Source organism: Seriola lalandi, unplaced genomic scaffold (genome assembly GCF_002814215.2).
Source record: "Seriola lalandi dorsalis isolate HSWRI2012SDOR001 ecotype SW California unplaced genomic scaffold, Sedor1 jcf7180002054412, whole genome shotgun sequence".
Classification (NCBI taxonomy): Eukaryota; Metazoa; Chordata; class Actinopteri; order Carangiformes; family Carangidae; genus Seriola; species Seriola lalandi.
The window spans coordinates 1,177,643-1,195,421 of NW_019524965.1; the positions used below are offsets into that span (position 1 = coordinate 1,177,643).

Below are 17,779 nucleotides of genomic sequence, written 5' to 3' on the forward strand. Positions count from 1 at the left end.
GAGAGACATTTCATTCTGTTCTATCTGTGGTGAGTTGCAGCTCCTTCTCATTGACTCTAACTGTCATGGGCTCCCAGCTATCAGGTGCGGAAACAACAGCCCACTGTTCTCAGTTACCACGGAAACTCCAAAGTTATCCTGCGCAGCCCATTGCAACACCTTGACTGGGCTTGCTTTCTGTGTGCGTGCACACTTCTTGTGTTCGCGTGTGAGTATCAACGCATGGCTCGGCCCTGGCCTCGATAACGAGTGTGGGAGGGATTGCGATATCCCTCGCTCTGCCTTCAATAAAATCCCCGTCTCCTCTCCTTGCCCTCTTTGTCCTCCATACCTCTCCTATTTGTGTCCATTTGGAACAAATGAGTGGAGTGCATGGCGAGCACTATCATGTATGCCAGGTAGTTACGCATAGGAGGCAGTGGACCTGACGTTCTCTCGCTTCAGCTGCATGGCAACAGAAAGCTCTACCTCAATGGTGCATGCCTTATTTATGATGTACCATGAAAAGCTCAGCGGCTGTGCTTAACACACCACATTCTCATCTCGTACATACACGCATGAACACACACACAAACACACGCACGCACACACACACACACACCGCATTGAGCTCAGCCTTCCTTAGCTTTCTTCCTTGGCCTTCATCTGTCTGCAAGTCTATATTTCCCTCTCACTGTATGCTATTTCATCAAGCAACCTCAGACAGTAAGATGCTTAAAAGGCTTACTTTAAACTTTTTAAAATTAATTTGTAGACCTTATTCTTGCATCGATATGTTGAGCATTCAACTGCTGATGATATAGCTACAGCAGTATTGTATTTCATGGCCATTACTTAGCTGTATGCATTATCGGCTATTGTTCTGGGACTGTGAAGGAGTCACTGGTGAGTTGAAACGTGCACCCTGCTTGCCTAAGCCCGGTGTTAAATTACGTGGCCCATCATCTGACGAGAACGTGCCAGACGTCATTAATCCAAACTGAAGGAGTCACAGGTTAGTTGAGTGAAAGTGATCCGGAGCGGGAGTACAAAGTCACACTTAATGAGGCGAGACTTTTATTGATAACTCTTATTTTAGGGAAAGACAAAGCAGTAGCAAAGACCTCCCCCATTCATTCTTTCACACATTTTTTTTTCTTCTCCCTTTCTTCCTGATTGTCAGGCTGATTCGTGGAGGTGGCAGCATGACTCCATAACTCTCCCCTCCCCGTCTTTCAGGACATGGCTCATCTTCCTCCAGTCTTTTTAATAAAGCGGGTATGAGCCCAGCTTTAAGTGCTTTATTTTCATTTCGCCATGCAGCTGGTGAAGTAATGTGTGCTTCTCAAATATTTATAGAGGACCCCGGGTCGCCTCTCTCTCACAGTTCCTCAGAGAGAGAGAGAGAGAGAGAGGGAGGGAGATGGATTCTTTAAATGTCACACTTATGAAAATACCGCCACTGTTAGACTTTCTGGTGGTGAATCAAGGCGTAATAGCTTGATTTCTGTTGCAATTAAAACTACAATATAATATAAATTTTATGTATCCATCTGAGATTCACTGCATGCGTGACTAAATTGCCTGAAAGTGCCTGACATTGGCTTTTCATTAACGCTGTGTTGGGGTGTGTGCGATTCGTGTGAGCGCGTGTGCAGGTGAGTTGAAGTGAGGACGAGTTGCCAATGACAGGGGAACCATAGGTATACCAGCAACTGCACGGTACAACAAAAAACAAAAGAATTGTGAAGCTGTTCAATCCTGACTTGACTAACTACCTACTGTATACCCCCTCCGTTCAAAGCAGCAGAGGCTTGAGGTTGGAATCACTGAAAGAAACCTCATCTTGCTTGTATAAGCAAATGCTCCCTCCATCTCTACCCAAAACTGGTTGAGGATTGAAAAGAAGCTTGACTAATAAGTTAAAAGTTTATCTTATTACAATCAAGCATATTTATGATTGATATCTTTTGTAACATGAACTCTTAATTCCTAGTCACACCCGCCAGATAAAATAATTTCTGCCGTAATAGCTTTCCAGAGTTGGAAAAATCCTTCCTCATGCTGTGTTGTGTTTTGACAGGTGATAAACTTTCATCTTTTCAGTGATTTTTCTTTCTTTTTTTTACTCAAACTGGACTTCCTGGATCATATGTCATGGTCTCACTGGTGCCTGAAACAGTGCACCTCTACCAACACAGCCTTGTTTTAATGCTCGGCTGAGAAGACAAAAGAGGGAAATCTGGTCCTGGACCTTGGTCGATACCAATGTTTGAGTGTCTGACTCACCAGCCCGCGACCAATTATATCAAACATGTTTGTTAGTAAAGTGTTTAAATCAGGATTATTTAAGATTATGATTACATCACCCCTGGACAGTTCTGAGGGTGTTGCCAAGCAATGGTAAACATTCAAGCTCTTGAGCCTAACATTAGCTAGCATACTACTGTTGACAGATTAAAACTGACAGTTAAAATCTGACCTCCAGTTCTCGCTGAGGAAATCCGTGTTGACCACCATGTCTCCCCAGCTGCATTCTCACCCAGGCTTGTTTGGCCTTCTGCTTTTGTTTTTTTCTCACTGCAGAGTTTGACTAACCTTACAGCAAGTTGTTGCTCACAGCTTCCATTCTGTTTACATCTGCTTCCCCATGATTTCATGACACATGAGATCACGTGAAGTGATGCAATTATTTTCAAATCTTGCAGTGTCAGTACATGTTTGAGATTGGAGAGCGGAACATCTGTGAAGTTTCGCCTTATGTGCGTGAGGCAACCAGATTTCAAAATCAGTTAGGATTTTAAATCCTGTAGTATGAGCCCGGCTTAAGAAACACATATTGGGGAGGTTGCAAAGCACACCCCTATCAGAGGCAGGGGTACATGTGGATCTTATGAATGCAAACACAGCTTTTACTCTCTTTAACTCTCTTTACCCCATTACTACATCACAAAACAAATTTAGAGTGGAAAGGCCATGAATTTCCACGATTCCTCCATTATCTGTTAGTAAAAAGTTGGTCCACTGTTGCAGGGCTGTGTCACCATCTGCCTCAAGTGCCTGTATAGAAGCTTGACGGTTACATCAGCCTCAGGCTAGATAACTTTTTAAGGTAGACAGCTTCTTATGTGACAAGCAGGAGGAAATGGACAAGATCGTGTACTTCCCTCCTCAAACTGAAAATTAGCATTTTGTTGCTTTATGCAACACCTGACAAAATGTTGTGACACTGCATGAGTGACACTATTTAGCGATGGCGAACAGAAACCAGAGCCATTGATCGGCCCACAGGTCTTGTACACCGTGAAAGTCCACCTAATAGTCTCCTTCAGAAATTACGACATGTGTATTTGTGTTTTATATCGTGTCCTTCAGCGAGCCCTGACTCACCATGCCCTCTGATTCAGCGTGTGTCATCACCGTTTCTGGCATCTGCACTGTGTTCTTGTTTTCTTCTCCCTCTCCTTCCTCACATCCATCCGTTCATTTATATATTCATAGGTTCAGTACATAATTCCTCAAGGTAATTCATATGCAGCAAATTAAAGATTATGCCGATGTGATTTATGAGCATGCTTCTGCTTCTGCTTCTCATGACTGGCATTCCCTGCAAGTCCCACACATCTGTGCTGAACTTGGAAGATCTGCTTTTAATTTCTATCCTCTGAGCACTTTCTCTCTACAAAGCACCCTAAGATGAACTCTGGTAACCCTTGAACAATAACTGTATTTATATATAGCTGTTGATTCAATTGTTATATGTGTGTCTTTTAAAATCTTCCATCTTTTAAGTCATTTAAACTGTAACTCAACATCATTGTAATTGAGGACCAGCCTACAGTGATTTCTCTAGTTTAAATAAAGGTATTATACATAAAAAAAATTCAAATTTCCATTAAATGGCCGAATAAGACAGTTAGTCCTCAAGCTTTGACTATTGTGCTGGGAATTTGCTGTATAATGGCAGAGGGGAGGGAGACTGCATATTTCTGTTGGTTTTAATTCTGAGCTGCTTTACCAGGATGCCATAGGGAGTTAATAAAAGCCGTGAATATTCGCATTTGAAGGAAAGCATCATCCCTATTTTCGCCCTATCAGCCTCTGCACAATGTGTCCTGTCACCACCAACTCAGGCTCTGTGTGTGTGGATCCAGAAAGGGCACAGCTTGGTTTAGCTGGGTAATCTCCTTCTTTTCCACTTCACAGACACTCACACACTTCCACAAGCTGTCACTGCCTAATACAGGCAAATAGATGCCAGGGAGTCCCAGTGGACGGGGCATCAGTAAAAAATCTGTTTCTTCCAGAAGTGGGGAAAGAAAAAAGGGGGGTGGAGGGTGGGTGGGTGGCTGAGGTTCACTTCGCTGTAAAAGCCAATCAACTAATATGTGTTGGCCAGTGAGGTTTTTGTTACCATGGTGATGTGTCGGCACGTCGGTGCCCACACAATCGCAAGCATGCTGTAGCAGACTTCAAGTAGGGACCTGGATGCATTATGCCTGTCTGTTTGCATCGTGCACCCATGTGTCTGCAAGTGTAAGCGTAGGCTTTGTGGCTGTGACCTTAGGTCAATCTTTGGTTGGAGCAGAGCTGTTTGGGCTGCGGGAGCTGTGGGGTCTGGAACAGTGTGTTCCCCACAGCCAAATGGGTCAGGACTGCTGGGTCTCAGTCAGTGAGCCGGAAAAGTACCCACACACAAGCGTCACACACCACAACTCTTAGTCGGCCCAGTCAGCACTAGAGTCCCATGCTTGTCTGCTTGTGTTGTCCACAAGAGGATAGAGATGGAGATGAAGGGAATTCTGGATTGAGGACATATGCCAGTCCTGTTCTTGAACAGGTTGTGGTAGATTTATAGTGCATACAGAAAAGGTGATAAGGGAAACATCACTGTGGTTGATTAGTTAAGTTAAGGTATGGGTTTATTGGGAGTTTTTTTTAAGGTTATGGTTAATGAAGAGAATGACAATGTTCAAAATAATTTGTTCCTGTTTTTTTTGTTGTCAAGAATTTGTGTTGTGAGAAAAACTGTTAAGAGTTAGTACTCAAATTAGAGATGCATGGATCAGGTTCATATAAAGAACATAGGAAAATTAGAATGAATGGATTTACTGTCAAGCATTTCTTAAAATGAGTGTGAGCCTATATTTGAGGAACTAACCAGAAAATATGCAAATGTAACATTGTCAAAAACTACATGGCTTAAAATTGATTCAGAGGATTAAACACACAAAGATCAGTTTAGGTATAATGAACAAAAAACAGCTGTACTATAATGACTTCTGAGGCTCTGGAGGCACCTTTTTAAAGTTTGAGAAAATATCCTAATGATGGCACAATGATGTCATCAGGGTTATTTCAATTGGTCATGAGACTTGATTAAATTTTAACAAGAAGCCTGTGCTTCAGACTGTGGGCAGGTTTGGTGTTGAGGTTCATTATGGGTAATGCAGGATTCAGCATTTCTTGTCACTCAACCCACACCAGCAAATAAAATTTAGATATTGTGGCATCTGCTTCTCAGATTTCTTTTTCCAGTGTTCTCTTAATCAGTGCCTCATAATTTCCTCAGCTACTGTATGTGCAAGCTCAATGCTAAACTGCTGGAATACCTCTTGAATTCAAATATTCTGTAGAGCAAATACTGTTTAAAGTAGCATATAGTGTGAAAGTAAAAAGTTTCGAGGAAGGGAGGATTACTAAACAAAATGGGACCCAAAATAATACATGCAAACAAATAGATGATCCAATAACTCATTTAACAGCAGTAAATATGACTGAGGTTCCAGGTGTATGACATGTGAATGTTATATTTGCTACAGAGATGTCCTCTGAGATGGAGGCTACAGTAGAACTCTCCTCGTTACTCCCATTGGACTGCTAATGCTCACAGTGTTTAGGTGGTGTGTTAGAATAACTGCTGAGTGTCCAATACTTCATCGATTGTGGTTAAGTCCCTAAAGCATTTGCTATTGGACTGCTACAGGTGTACAAATGTTTGGTTAAAGATGAATGCATTCAGTAAAGGAATATTCCGTGTCTGTGCCTGTTTGTGTGTGTCTGTCCCAACCTCTCCCAAAGTTCTTTCAACCTCTTTCTCTCTCGCTCTCTTTCTTTCCATCTCTCTTCTCTTTCATCTGTGCTGGCAGGCGGTTTAAAACAGGAAATCAGATTATATGGTGTTGCTCCAAACTGTGACATCTGGCCCTCTGGCCTGTTCTCAGCTCTTACAGGCTAAGAGACAAACTGACACATGTGTGCTGCACATACGCACACAGCAAGACAATGACAGATTGTGAATAACTTAGCAGAATGGGGAAATAATTACACACGATCACCATTGTGTGTGTGTGTGTGTGTGTGTGTGTGTGCTTTCTGTTTATTGGTCACAGAACCACACTAAACATTTCTCTGAAACACTGCGGTAGAATTTGATCTTTTTAAGGGCTTTAATAGCATTGTGTGTATTGTTCTGGAAAGTAGTTTCTTCAATTAAAAGAAAAGAAAAAGAAAAAAAGTTCTATTTGGAATCACAGGCATTGCTTTGGCGACAATTTTGCAGGGAATTGCAGAAAATGAAAAGCAGATTATAGATGCACAGCTTTTTCATTCATCATGGCTGTTTACACGGAAACGGAATGAGCCACTATGCGTACTCTGCCGCTGCTTTATTAAATTATTGTCCAGAGGCGGTAATTGTGTTTGTGGGTGGTTTCAAACTTTTAGCCTCCATGACTCAGAGTGCATAGTAACTACTGTAATTAAGCTACAGGGGCCTGCTTCCTATTCAGAGTCTATAGACATGAATAGGAGACAGAGGAGAATACTAATGAATCACATGCTTCTTCCATCAAGCTGCCAATAAAACAGCAACAAATCATCTGTGTGTGTACAAATCACCTTTATCTCTATTTTGCTTTTAATTTCCTGTATGACTCTCTTCGGTCTTCCGTCTGATCTCCGCACGGTTCCACCCTTTTAACACTGGCGTTATCTTCTACTGTGGCAGATGGGGCCCCGCTGAGCGAGCTGTCATGGCCTTCGTCCCTGGCGGTGGTAGCTGTCTCCTTCTCTGGCCTCTTCACCTTCGTCTTCCTCATGCTGGCCTGCCTCTGCTGCAAGAAGGGAGACATCGGCTTCAAGGTGAGCTCACTGCTGCCCCCTGCTGGAAAAGGAGGGAGGGAGCACAAACTGTATGCATTAACAAAAGTGCCATTCAGTTTCGTTTCAGTCTGCCACAGTTGTTAGATTAAAGACCTTTAACGAATAATTTGTTGCCCATGTTTGTTTTTTTTTATCTTGATGGACAAATCGATTGTCTGTTTCAGCTCTGAAATAAAGTGTGCCAAGTTTGTGTGTCAGTTTTAAAACAAAAGAATACTTGTAGCCTAAGTGACAGTTCCTGTTCATCATTTGATGAGCAAAGTTATGTTTACTTCTTTAAAAAGATTTCATTTAAAACATTTATAATAAAATGTATGTAAGTGAGTAAAGTTTATATATGTAGCACTTTTCACAGACATGAGTCACAAAGTGCTTTACAGAGCTAAAAACAGCTAAGATCAGTCAAAATGCAAAAACATAATTAAGGGACACAATAACATATCCAATAAAACACAGAGTGATAAACGAGGGTAATTAATTTTTGTATAAAATGTCATCTTTAAATGTTTCGTTTTGTCCGAGCAGCAGCGCAAATTTTCCTTTTGTTTTCATAAATGAAGTTGGAACCAGCGAATTTAAAGAAAAAAAAAAAAAAAATTAATTAACAATTTTTTCAGAATAGTTGCCACTTGATTTTATGTCAATCATCCAATCGCTTGATGGAAAAATTGTTGCCGCTAACCTGTTGGAGGAAACACTCTCTCAGGACACATCAGGATCATATAATTATAGATGCTTCAGCGCTGATCTGCTCAATTGTCTAATCTACACATATTGTTTATATTAAAGTCTTTTGCTGAGAACTGTTGCCTCCTTGTATGCAAGTGATGCAACCGAATACCCCCACCCATCCCAGGCTGGCACACATTGTCTCTGCGTTGCCCCTCAGCTGCCGGCATGACTCAGCCATGCTGTGTCAAACATCGGCGCGGAAGTGAGCGGCTGATGAGGACCAACAGCGATTGACACAGGCAGGGGGCATATGGAGAAACTCCAGAGCTGCTGTACTGGCTGCTCCTTGTAGTTCCAAGTTTCCCATTAACATGCTGCTCATATTATGGCATCAGCATGGAAACATTATTTTCGTTTCGGTCATGCATTTTAATGTTACTAACTCTTTTTTTTAGCAAGGGAATGGGTAAATCACAGCAGAGTCTTCTGTTCACTTATGCAGATCACTGAAAACCTTGTTTGGCTTTTTTGTAGATGATTAGAGAGATGCAGAAAGCAGAGGAGAGTTCAGGATGGAGAATGAGCGTCTTGTTTCTTGGTGAGATATGTGGCTGAGAGGCAGCCAGGTCTGTGCTTCAGCGCTCACACTGAACAGTGGGAACAGCCTGTGGTAGGTAGATGCTGCAGGGATAACAGTGTGACTAATGAGCACAGCATAGAGAAGCATCATTAGCAACTTCTGGACTTTTCTTCTGTCTGTGCAATGTGTGTGTGCGTGCCCACGTTTTGTCTGTCCCAGGCTGGATCGCCTCCGCCTCATTATGTGAACATGTATTTTAATAACCTGCAGGAACAGTGGGAGTTTTGGTCTGTGTCTGCATTTTACTTTGAAAAGCCCACTGATAACAGGGGTGGCCCCAGCTACTGAAACAGCATCAGACAACAATTAAATAATTTTGTCAAACACGGAAAAAATTGGTTGACATGCCAGTATGACACTACTGATTCATGAGAGGGAGATAATGTCACCTGCACTCTGTCATCAAAAAGTTCAGGTTATGACACCCTTAGCGCATATGCTGTATTCAAATTCTGGTTGAGATAAGTGAGGCCTTCCTCACTCAAAGCTGGGGGTTGGTGGTCACTGGTAATGGCAAAGAAAATATTATAATAACAAGAAGGCACATTGCAGCTGTGGTCACTAACAAGAAATCTTCTCTCTCAGAGGAAAATAATCTTCAATTCTCAGGCATATAAAAAAACTGGGCTGTACAGACTGTGACTTTATATGCTTGTTGTATCGATCGTCGTTCATTGCAAAGATAAGCTGCTATAATGGCTGATGTATTTTAATCTTTAATCTTAAAAGTTATCAAATCTCCATCTTGCTCTGTTAGCTTGGCAGCAGACACCAGCGTCTGTTTAAAGGCCTCCCACCCTTTATCCCGTCTCTTTGGCACCAGCTCGTCATTCAACAGCTCACTTGTAAAGGTGTGCATCTGTGTGGCACTGCAGAAATCGCACCGCTGCGCCGTCCGAAAACCTTCATTATTCCTCTCCATCGCGGGTGCTCTTACTGGAGCGTGTAGTGTGGTGAGGCTGGATATTAAGTGCTTTCTAAACTGAAGGCTCTCCGGGGAGCTATGCAGCGCTGACTCACAGCCAGGTGCTTGCTTTCACACTTCGCTCTGAGGAGAGAGGCAGATGGTTCCCCTGAATGAGAGACACGCATACACACATTCCTATGGACACATTGGACACATGTAAATATACACACACACATATACACATGGAGCCATTCAAATATTTTCCTATTAATCCGGCCTGCGACCCACTCTCTTCCTCTCCTCCTTTCTCATTTCCTCCTGTTTTCTCTTGACTTTATCTCTTTTCTTTACCTCTGTGGTTGCTGCAAGTAGGAGCAAGGCTTGTTATGGGTAATGGTTCATTAGCCGATGGATGGATAGAGATGGATGGATGGATGGATGGATGGATGGATGGATGGCTCAGTGCTTGTTAACAGAACACTACTGCCAGCCTGGTTTCCCAACAAAGCCACAGTCATAGAAACAAGATTGACTTTGAATTATTGTGGGATGTTGCTTGATGTGGTCAGACACACTCAGGACAGCATCAAGAGGTGCTTTGACTTAAGGACCTGATATATTTCATGGAAACAGCACAAGCCTGGATTTAAGACATCTTCCATGTGCTCTGCTGTAACCTAAAATAGATAAGAAAAAGGGAAATCATTATATGCAGTATTTCAGTCAGTGGCAGTAGAACTGTGTTATCATGTTGTGCAGTTGAGCTATACAGATAGAGTATATATACCCCTCATCATACTGCTGTCACGTATTTCTGTGCTACTGTTAATCCCTTTGTAGAGGTGTAACAGTAAGTTGTGGATTTATGCCCTTTGCCTTTGTTAGTTGTGACCTGCTGTTCTCAGGGAACAACTGTAATGAGTTTCTGTAATGTGAGTCTGTGTGGACCCCAAGACAGTGAGGTTGGGTGTGTTATATTATTATATAGAAGATTAAAATATAGATAATTACTTGGAGCTAGGTATTTTTTTAAGATTATTGCATCCTAGCAATCTATGTGTCTTTTACCAGGAAAACCAGGATTTCTGGCAAATAAAATAAGTTTGATTTTTAAATCCAAATGGCAGATATACATTAGCATTTATTCAAATTTTCTAAATCTTAATGCATATGTAAGTTATTATTATATATGTTAAATTATTTGACTTTATTATGTGATTTTTGGTAGAATTAGATCTGTACTTGATGTATAAAAAAAACAACCAGAGGTTATAATTGTTTGCAATCGCAGCAAAGTGAAATCAGTCACATGCAGCCATTTGGGTGTGTGTTGTTTTAGTGGTTAGAGGCACAGACACACATGTGCACACACATGCTAAAAATCCCTGGGCTTCCACAGGCATTTCTTCCAGGAAAAGAGATTTTGTTGAGAATCCTCAGCAATATGAATTAATGGAATTCAAGCACACTCACAGTGACTGTAGCAATTTAATCTTCAAGGATTCGAAGGTACACTGGGACCAGTGCAGCTGTTGCACAAAAGTTGCACTGCTCCTCAAGAAAGAATTAAAGGAGCATGAGAAAATATAAATGTAACAATAATTGAATCATAATTTGAACGTGGGATTCCTGAGGTTTTGGATGAGTTTGTGAAGTTTACTCTTGACTCACCCCGACAATACTCCTGCTAGTCTACCTTGTGATCTGCCTCGTGCTGCAGATTATGCAATTTGTCTGGTTTACTGGTCATATACCGTTTCCTTGGGCTAAGTATCTTCCACTACTCTGCTGCTTCTTGTTAGCAATTATAGCCAGAGGGTTGATCCATGTGTGTCTGTTAGAATAGTTACATACAGTAGATAGATGAGGATGGATCCTTAAATTGTGAAGCCACATGTGATGGAGAGGAAGTGACTCAATTTAGGACCATGCACAATTTTGTACTTGTATATGCACAGTATCAAACTTGTGTGTTTCCTACAATGAGGTATGACACAAGTAAGTTGCTCAGGGCCGTATGACCTACCTTTTGGTTTAGGATCAGCACTCTTTATACATACTTTATGGGACTTTAGAGAGACAGAGCACCATAGGGACACACTACAGCAGTTAGAGAGCAAGGACACTGCAGTAGACTGGATAGAGTCTAAAAAACGGATGGGGGCAGAAAGAAAGGCAGCCGGGCTAAAACAGATGGACTGAGCAAAGGATGCAAATAGAGGGTCGCTTATTTTATTTGAGAGTCATATGGACACATAACCTTTTATATTGTAAAGGTTATTTCTGATTATCTGTTTTTATAGTGCACAGTAGAGGATGTAACTGCAATTCAGGATTTTGCAGTTACATGGCAGCATATGAGGAAACACTCAACAGAAAGCTCTGGTCACAAGGTCCCTCTCATAATTACTGATCACAGTCCAGAGCAGATATTTTGTGTATTTTTGAAACATAATTGTACAATAAATCTTTTTTTTTTTCTCAACATAAAATCCTTGAAGCTGGAAAAACCTGCGCTCACGATGTAATAGTGCGACTTTCTAGCACATCCTTTAAGAAAGATAATCCTCATGGCTTAAAATAAATGCTAAAATGTACTTTTTACTCTGTGCATCTTGTGTTATTTATTTGACCTACAGTAATTGAAGTATTCACCGTTTTTAGGAGATTTTTTTCACAATAAAAGCCTTGGTTTGTATATGTAAGTGTATATAAGGAAGAAAGAGAAGACACAAGAAAGAAAAGCTTTGTGTGTACAGTTTGAATAGCAGTGTGCATTAGTGTGTTCCCCCGCAGCGTCTGTGCAGTGACCCCCACACAGTACACCCTACAATGTACATGACTTATGTATATGGCTAGGTGGGCGTGCCTCAGTGCATCTGAATGCCCTCACAGTTGAACCATTGTCTCCCACTGTGTCGGTGGCAGGATGGCTGCGAGTGGATGACTAATCCCAGCTTGTGTCTTTGCACCAGGAGTTTGAAAACACTGAGGGAGAGGAGTACCAGGCAGATCTCTCCGCCCTGGCCTCGCCTTCCTCCCAGAATGGCCCCGAGGTCTACATCCTTCCCCTCACTGAGGTCTCCCTGCCTGTCTCCAAGCAGCCTGGCAGATCCAGTAAGACACTACACAACACCATCAACGCACAACGCCTCAATGTTTTTATTTGGCTTGGACCGGTTTTTGAGTTTAACGTCCTTTTCTCTAACTTACTGCTTTGCTTCCTTATGTGTTTAATTTCCCTCCCCCTCTCCCTTTCCTGTATTGTGTATTATATCCCAGTAGTCAATACTAATTCCCAGCTCTTCAGGAGGAGTGAATTTCTGCCACACTAACAGAGGCAAGCCAACAAGTTGTTACTTCTCTGGAGCGTACCGCAAGTGGATTATGGAACATCTTACGAGCTCTATTGACTTGGATGAAGTAAAACTGAGTACATTTTGCTGAGCCTAATTGGAACAGACATGGCCTCTTTCACATGTTATCTTGTATTATATGTCCCTTCATTCTTGCCCTCTCTCTCTCTCGCTCTCTTGCTCTCTCTCGCTCTCTCTCTCTCTCTCTCTCTCTATCTCTCTCTCTCTCAACAAGGAAGAGACATCTGTCCATTGTGTAATGCATTTAGAGATCGACCTACTGCAGTGCTGCATTGCTTATTGTATCTGAAAACTCCAGCCCACCGGAGAGGATGGAATGTGACCTAACCCTACTGTACCTTATGGAGTTGTGTGTGTTTTCTTGAATGCAATCTAAAATGGCACATTTTCTTATTTTACTTGAGTCTTACTTTGATTTTTTTTTCTCTTCAGGTCATTCTGCCTCAAAAACCCAGCCTGTTCAAATGTGTGTGTGTGTGTATGTAGTGTGTGTGTGTGTGCGTGTGTGTGTGTGTGTGTGTGTGTGTGTGTGTGTGTGTGTGTGTGTGTGTGTGAGAATCTCAGTGTAAGCCAGATCCTGGGTGCTCACAGTGCCTCTCCCTGCATGACTCACTGGCTGTCTGTGCTGCACTGTGCTCAGCCAGACGGGAGGTGAGTTGGGGCTCAGCCTCCCAGGATGTGAGCTTCAGTAATGATTGGACAAAGCAGCCTCGGTCTCACAACCAATCACTAGCCTCCCCTCTGTCCTCCGTAGCTACCGCTGTATGATTGGTCCAGGTGTTGCAGGGCGAGGAATGGATAAATGGCAAAAAGAGACGAGATGGTGAATGAGGGGGAATGTCTCCTTTCACTGAGTCAGAAGAACAGCGGGCTATTACTCATTCTTCTTCTGCTATTTTTATATGATGTTCCTTACACATACATATCATGCACACTTATCTATTGGAAGTATTTTGAATGTGTAATTTTTTTTTTGCAGCCTTTCAATTTGCTTTGCTAATGTCTGACAAATTATCAGAAGTGTAGGGAAATGTGAAAAGACTGAGACAGGCATGTGCTCATTTTTCAATAGTATTTCATCAATAAACATTCACGGGCTCTTCCATACATATTAACATCATGTACGTCACAAGTCGTCCACCCCCACACTATCATACACATTGAAAATGAGCCTAGTAAATTGCATGTAGAACAAAAACACCAGTTGTATAGTTGATACGCTAATCATGAATGGCGTGTTCTATACAAGTCAAGCATCACTCATACAGTCATATGAACATACAGCACAATATTTGCCATTGATCGGACCGTCCTGTTTTTCACTTGTTGCTCTAATCTTTTATTCAAGAGGTCATGTAAAGCTTTCAAACCCACTACAGAGGCTCGACGCATCAAAGTGAGTGTGTGTGTGTGTGTATCATTCCATGGGCCCACAGTCCCACTGGACCCTACCATCTTCTCTGGGAATGCCACGAGTAGGACGGGAATGCACACTCACGCTCACACATTCCACATTTGGGATAATACACCGTCTTAATTTCCCTCTCTCTCTCTCTCTCTCTCTCTCTCTCTCTCTCTCCATCAGGGAAGGGGTGGGGATGGAGAAGTGTGGTTCTGTAATCACCGTGACAACCTCTGCCCAGTGTTTTAGTGGAGAATGGGACTTGTGTGTGTCTGCATATGAGAGTTTTGCGTGTCCGTGTGTGTGTGTGTGTGTGTGTGTGTGCGTGTGCTTGGTGCACTGGGTACCAGGAGACGCAGCATGAGCGTGTGAGTGAGCGAGCCAAACAATGGCTCTGATTTAGGCCGGCTGGGCAGTGGGTGAGCATAAGGCCGGGCTGAAACGTCCGTGGAACGCACCAGCGGAGGAATGGCATTATGGGCAGAATACAGTGAGGGGTCTGTGACAGAATGAAGAGAGACAGGGGAAGGGTGGTGGCATGCACCAGGACCTAAGAGCAGGGAGGGGAGGCTTCAGATAGGGGTGGTGAGTGTGTATGACAGAGGTCTTTTCTGCATCTGACAGAGCAGTGTTTGTGTCCTGTTTGGCTGAGGAATGCTGCTGTCCTGGGTGACAGGGGGGCATTATGTGGGCCTTATGTCATTACTGGGTGTCTTGAAGCTGCACACAGAGCTGGCGCGTCAAACGGCACACTACCAACATGCGTGACGGTCACATCAGGCGTGATACATGACCAGAAAATCTCGGCGCCCCGGGGCAGAAACCCTCCTCAGGACTCCTGCGTCGACTCGTCGGCAGATCGGTCCACTGACTTGAAGCTGTAGGAGAAGTTTCTCTCTCGCTCTGTAGACTGTAGATTTAAATGTAGCCTGTATAGGAACCAAGGATTTCTGTGTTTGCCCGCCAGCTGGAGAGCTCTAGAGGAGGACAGTATGTGTGTGTTTGTGTGTCCCAGTTGGAGGATGAGCTCGGTGCAGACGGGGAGAGGCAGCGTGGCGAGCTTGTTCAGCTGTGCGAGGGCTCGGAGGGTTAAATCCTGCCGAGGCTCTCTCATACACACGCACACACACACACACTGCAATCCGTGGGCTCTTTCTCACATACACACAATGGGGCTAAGACGCCCGGGGTTGGGGCTGGGGCCACGGGCTCTCGGTTCTCACACTCTGAACCAGTTCTTCAACCCTGCCTGGGACTCGGTCTCGGTCCCTGTCACGGTGCTCAGAGTGGCTGGCCGCTCCACTGCTCCGTCGTCGTCATCATCTTTCCACTCACCATCATCATCTTCATTCTTGAAACATGAGGATTCAAGGAGGTATTTGATTTTTGTGAACAACTCAGTATATTGTGCAGAATAGTGCTGTGTCTCTGTAGTGAATTTGTGTGGTGTGTGGTGGCTGGACGCTTCTTTGAACTCAGCTGGGAAGTAACAAGTTTGAGTTTATTTGTCTTCAGGCAATTTTTTGTTGTTGCAAATTTTTTATTTGGGAAAATGTGCATTCATTGTTTGGCTGACAGGGGGTTCTGTTTCTTCTCATCCTATCTGTCTTTGCAGTTTCCCTATTTTTTTTCATTCTGTATCTGAAAACAATTTCCAAACTTTCTTTTCTTCCTTCATTCATTTTGCTCAATATGTTGAATGATTTCCTCTTAATCCCTCCTTTTCCAACCACAGAAGTCAATTTTTTTCCGTCATCTTACATCTTTCCTCCTTTTCCCGTTCAGTCCAGCTGCTGAAATCATCGGACCTTGGCCGCCATAGTCTGCTCTATCTAAAGGACATTGGACATGGCTGGTTTGGTAAGGTAAGATATGCACATTTTTTTTTCGTGTCTTTTTAAAACATTGACAAACTCACACACAGTGTTCGGGTGTGACATAGCACCTTCGCACTCATCATCGCTAGCTTTAATTGTCTCAGCTGCATCTGCCCTTACTGTACTAACTGTACTCCGACATGCTTTCTACTCTGTCTGGAATGCGAGGGTAATGTGATGATGATCTCATTCCAGCGAGGCTAATCTTTGGCACTTGTGTCAGGGTGCTGATTCCATGGGAGACGAGTTGAAGTTCACAGTCACAGTAAATTCCTGACATGTTACTCTACAGTACATGCTGCTAACCCCCCACCCCCACCCTCCAATGTATATTTCTTAGGTTCTGCTGGGCGAGGTCAATGCGGGCCTCAGCACTACCCAGGTGGTGGTGAAGGAGCTGAAGGCCAGTGCCAGTGTCCAGGATCAGATGCAGTTCCTGGAGGAGGTCCAGCCATACCGGTCAGTTCATGGACACATCAGAGATCACACACCGCAGCCCCTAAGCCACGAATAGCGTAGCAATAACACAAATAAATCAACAATCTGATTATCTATTGTATGTATGGCCTTTGTGCATTCATACCTGCTCAAATCTGTTTTTTTTTCCTCTGCCAGGACCCTCCAGCACCCTGCCCTCCTGCAGTGTCTGGCACAGTGCTCAGAGGTTACTCCTTATCTGCTGGTCATGGAGTTTTGCCCACTGGTGGGGAAACAGATTAATGATAAAAAAAAATGTTGTTTATTCAGTCCTTCACACAAACCTCATTATTTCCTTTCTTGGTGCAGCGTTATTTGCTGTATTCATGAGCTCACATATTCATTTCACTTTCACCTCTCAGGGCGATCTGAAGAGCTACCTCCGCAGTTGTCGGGTAGCTGACTCTGAAACTCCTGACCCTTTGATCCTCCAGCGAATGGCATGTGACATTGCCTCGGGGCTTCTGCAACTCCACAAATACAACTTTATACACAGGTAGAGTATCAGACGCAGACCAGCTCTGTTTACCTTCACCAACCTGAATATCTTAATGCTCTTGAAAGGAAGACTCTGGCTGAATGGTCGGTGTGCCCCCTGCTGGTCTCTCCCTGCAACAACATCCTGGTGCTGCCTGAGTAGTTGTTACAAACTCCAGCATCAGTGATTTTGTTGCCGGGGGCGAGCCCCTTTCGATCTCTCTCAGTCGTGTGGTGGCTGCCATAGCAACCAGTCAGTGGCTGCCAGGCTAAAACGCTCCCTGTTTGTGGAGGAGGTGAGATTAAACAAAATGACTTAGTTTAGTCTGTTTGTATATGGTCAGACGAGAAGAAACAGTACATGATACTGTGCATGTACACATTTCATGCTACACTTCAATGAATACTGTGGCTACAGGTTAGTCATAATGCAGTGATATATTTTAGTGGGTAACATACCTACAAAGCCCAAATCCATAAATGGTTCTAACTAATAGGCACTTTCCAGCACATAACACACTGACTGACAGGAGTGTAACAGTGAAAAATATACAGCGCTCATAAAACTTTCAACCAAAAAAAGGCATACAGTGGGTTATGTTTATGCACAAAAGTGACATTGTTTTAGAAAGGTTCATCTCAGGGTTTCTTTCCTCCGACAGTGACTTGGCCTTGCGAAACTGCCTGCTAACTTCAGAAATGTCAGTTAAGATCGGAGACTACGGCCTTTCTCACAGCCGATACAAGGTCAGACTGTCTTTTGACAATGTCAGTATTTCCTGTCGAATGCGTTTTACCATATCACCT

At 43.2% G+C, this 17,779-nt stretch overlaps 1 protein-coding gene across 1 annotated transcript in view; it reads left to right on the top strand.

The window, feature by feature from the left end:
- The window catches only part of aatka (apoptosis-associated tyrosine kinase a), a 34,140-nt gene that overhangs the window by 8,120 nt on the left and 8,241 nt on the right, over positions 1-17,779 (top strand). The window contains 7 exon segments of the mRNA XM_087175086.1: positions 6,989-7,122; positions 12,338-12,479; positions 15,927-16,006; positions 16,359-16,477; positions 16,634-16,721; positions 16,858-16,991; positions 17,635-17,719. Of these exon segments, the coding sequence (XP_087031212.1) occupies positions 6,989-7,122; positions 12,338-12,479; positions 15,927-16,006; positions 16,359-16,477; positions 16,634-16,721; positions 16,858-16,991; positions 17,635-17,719 (782 nt within the window).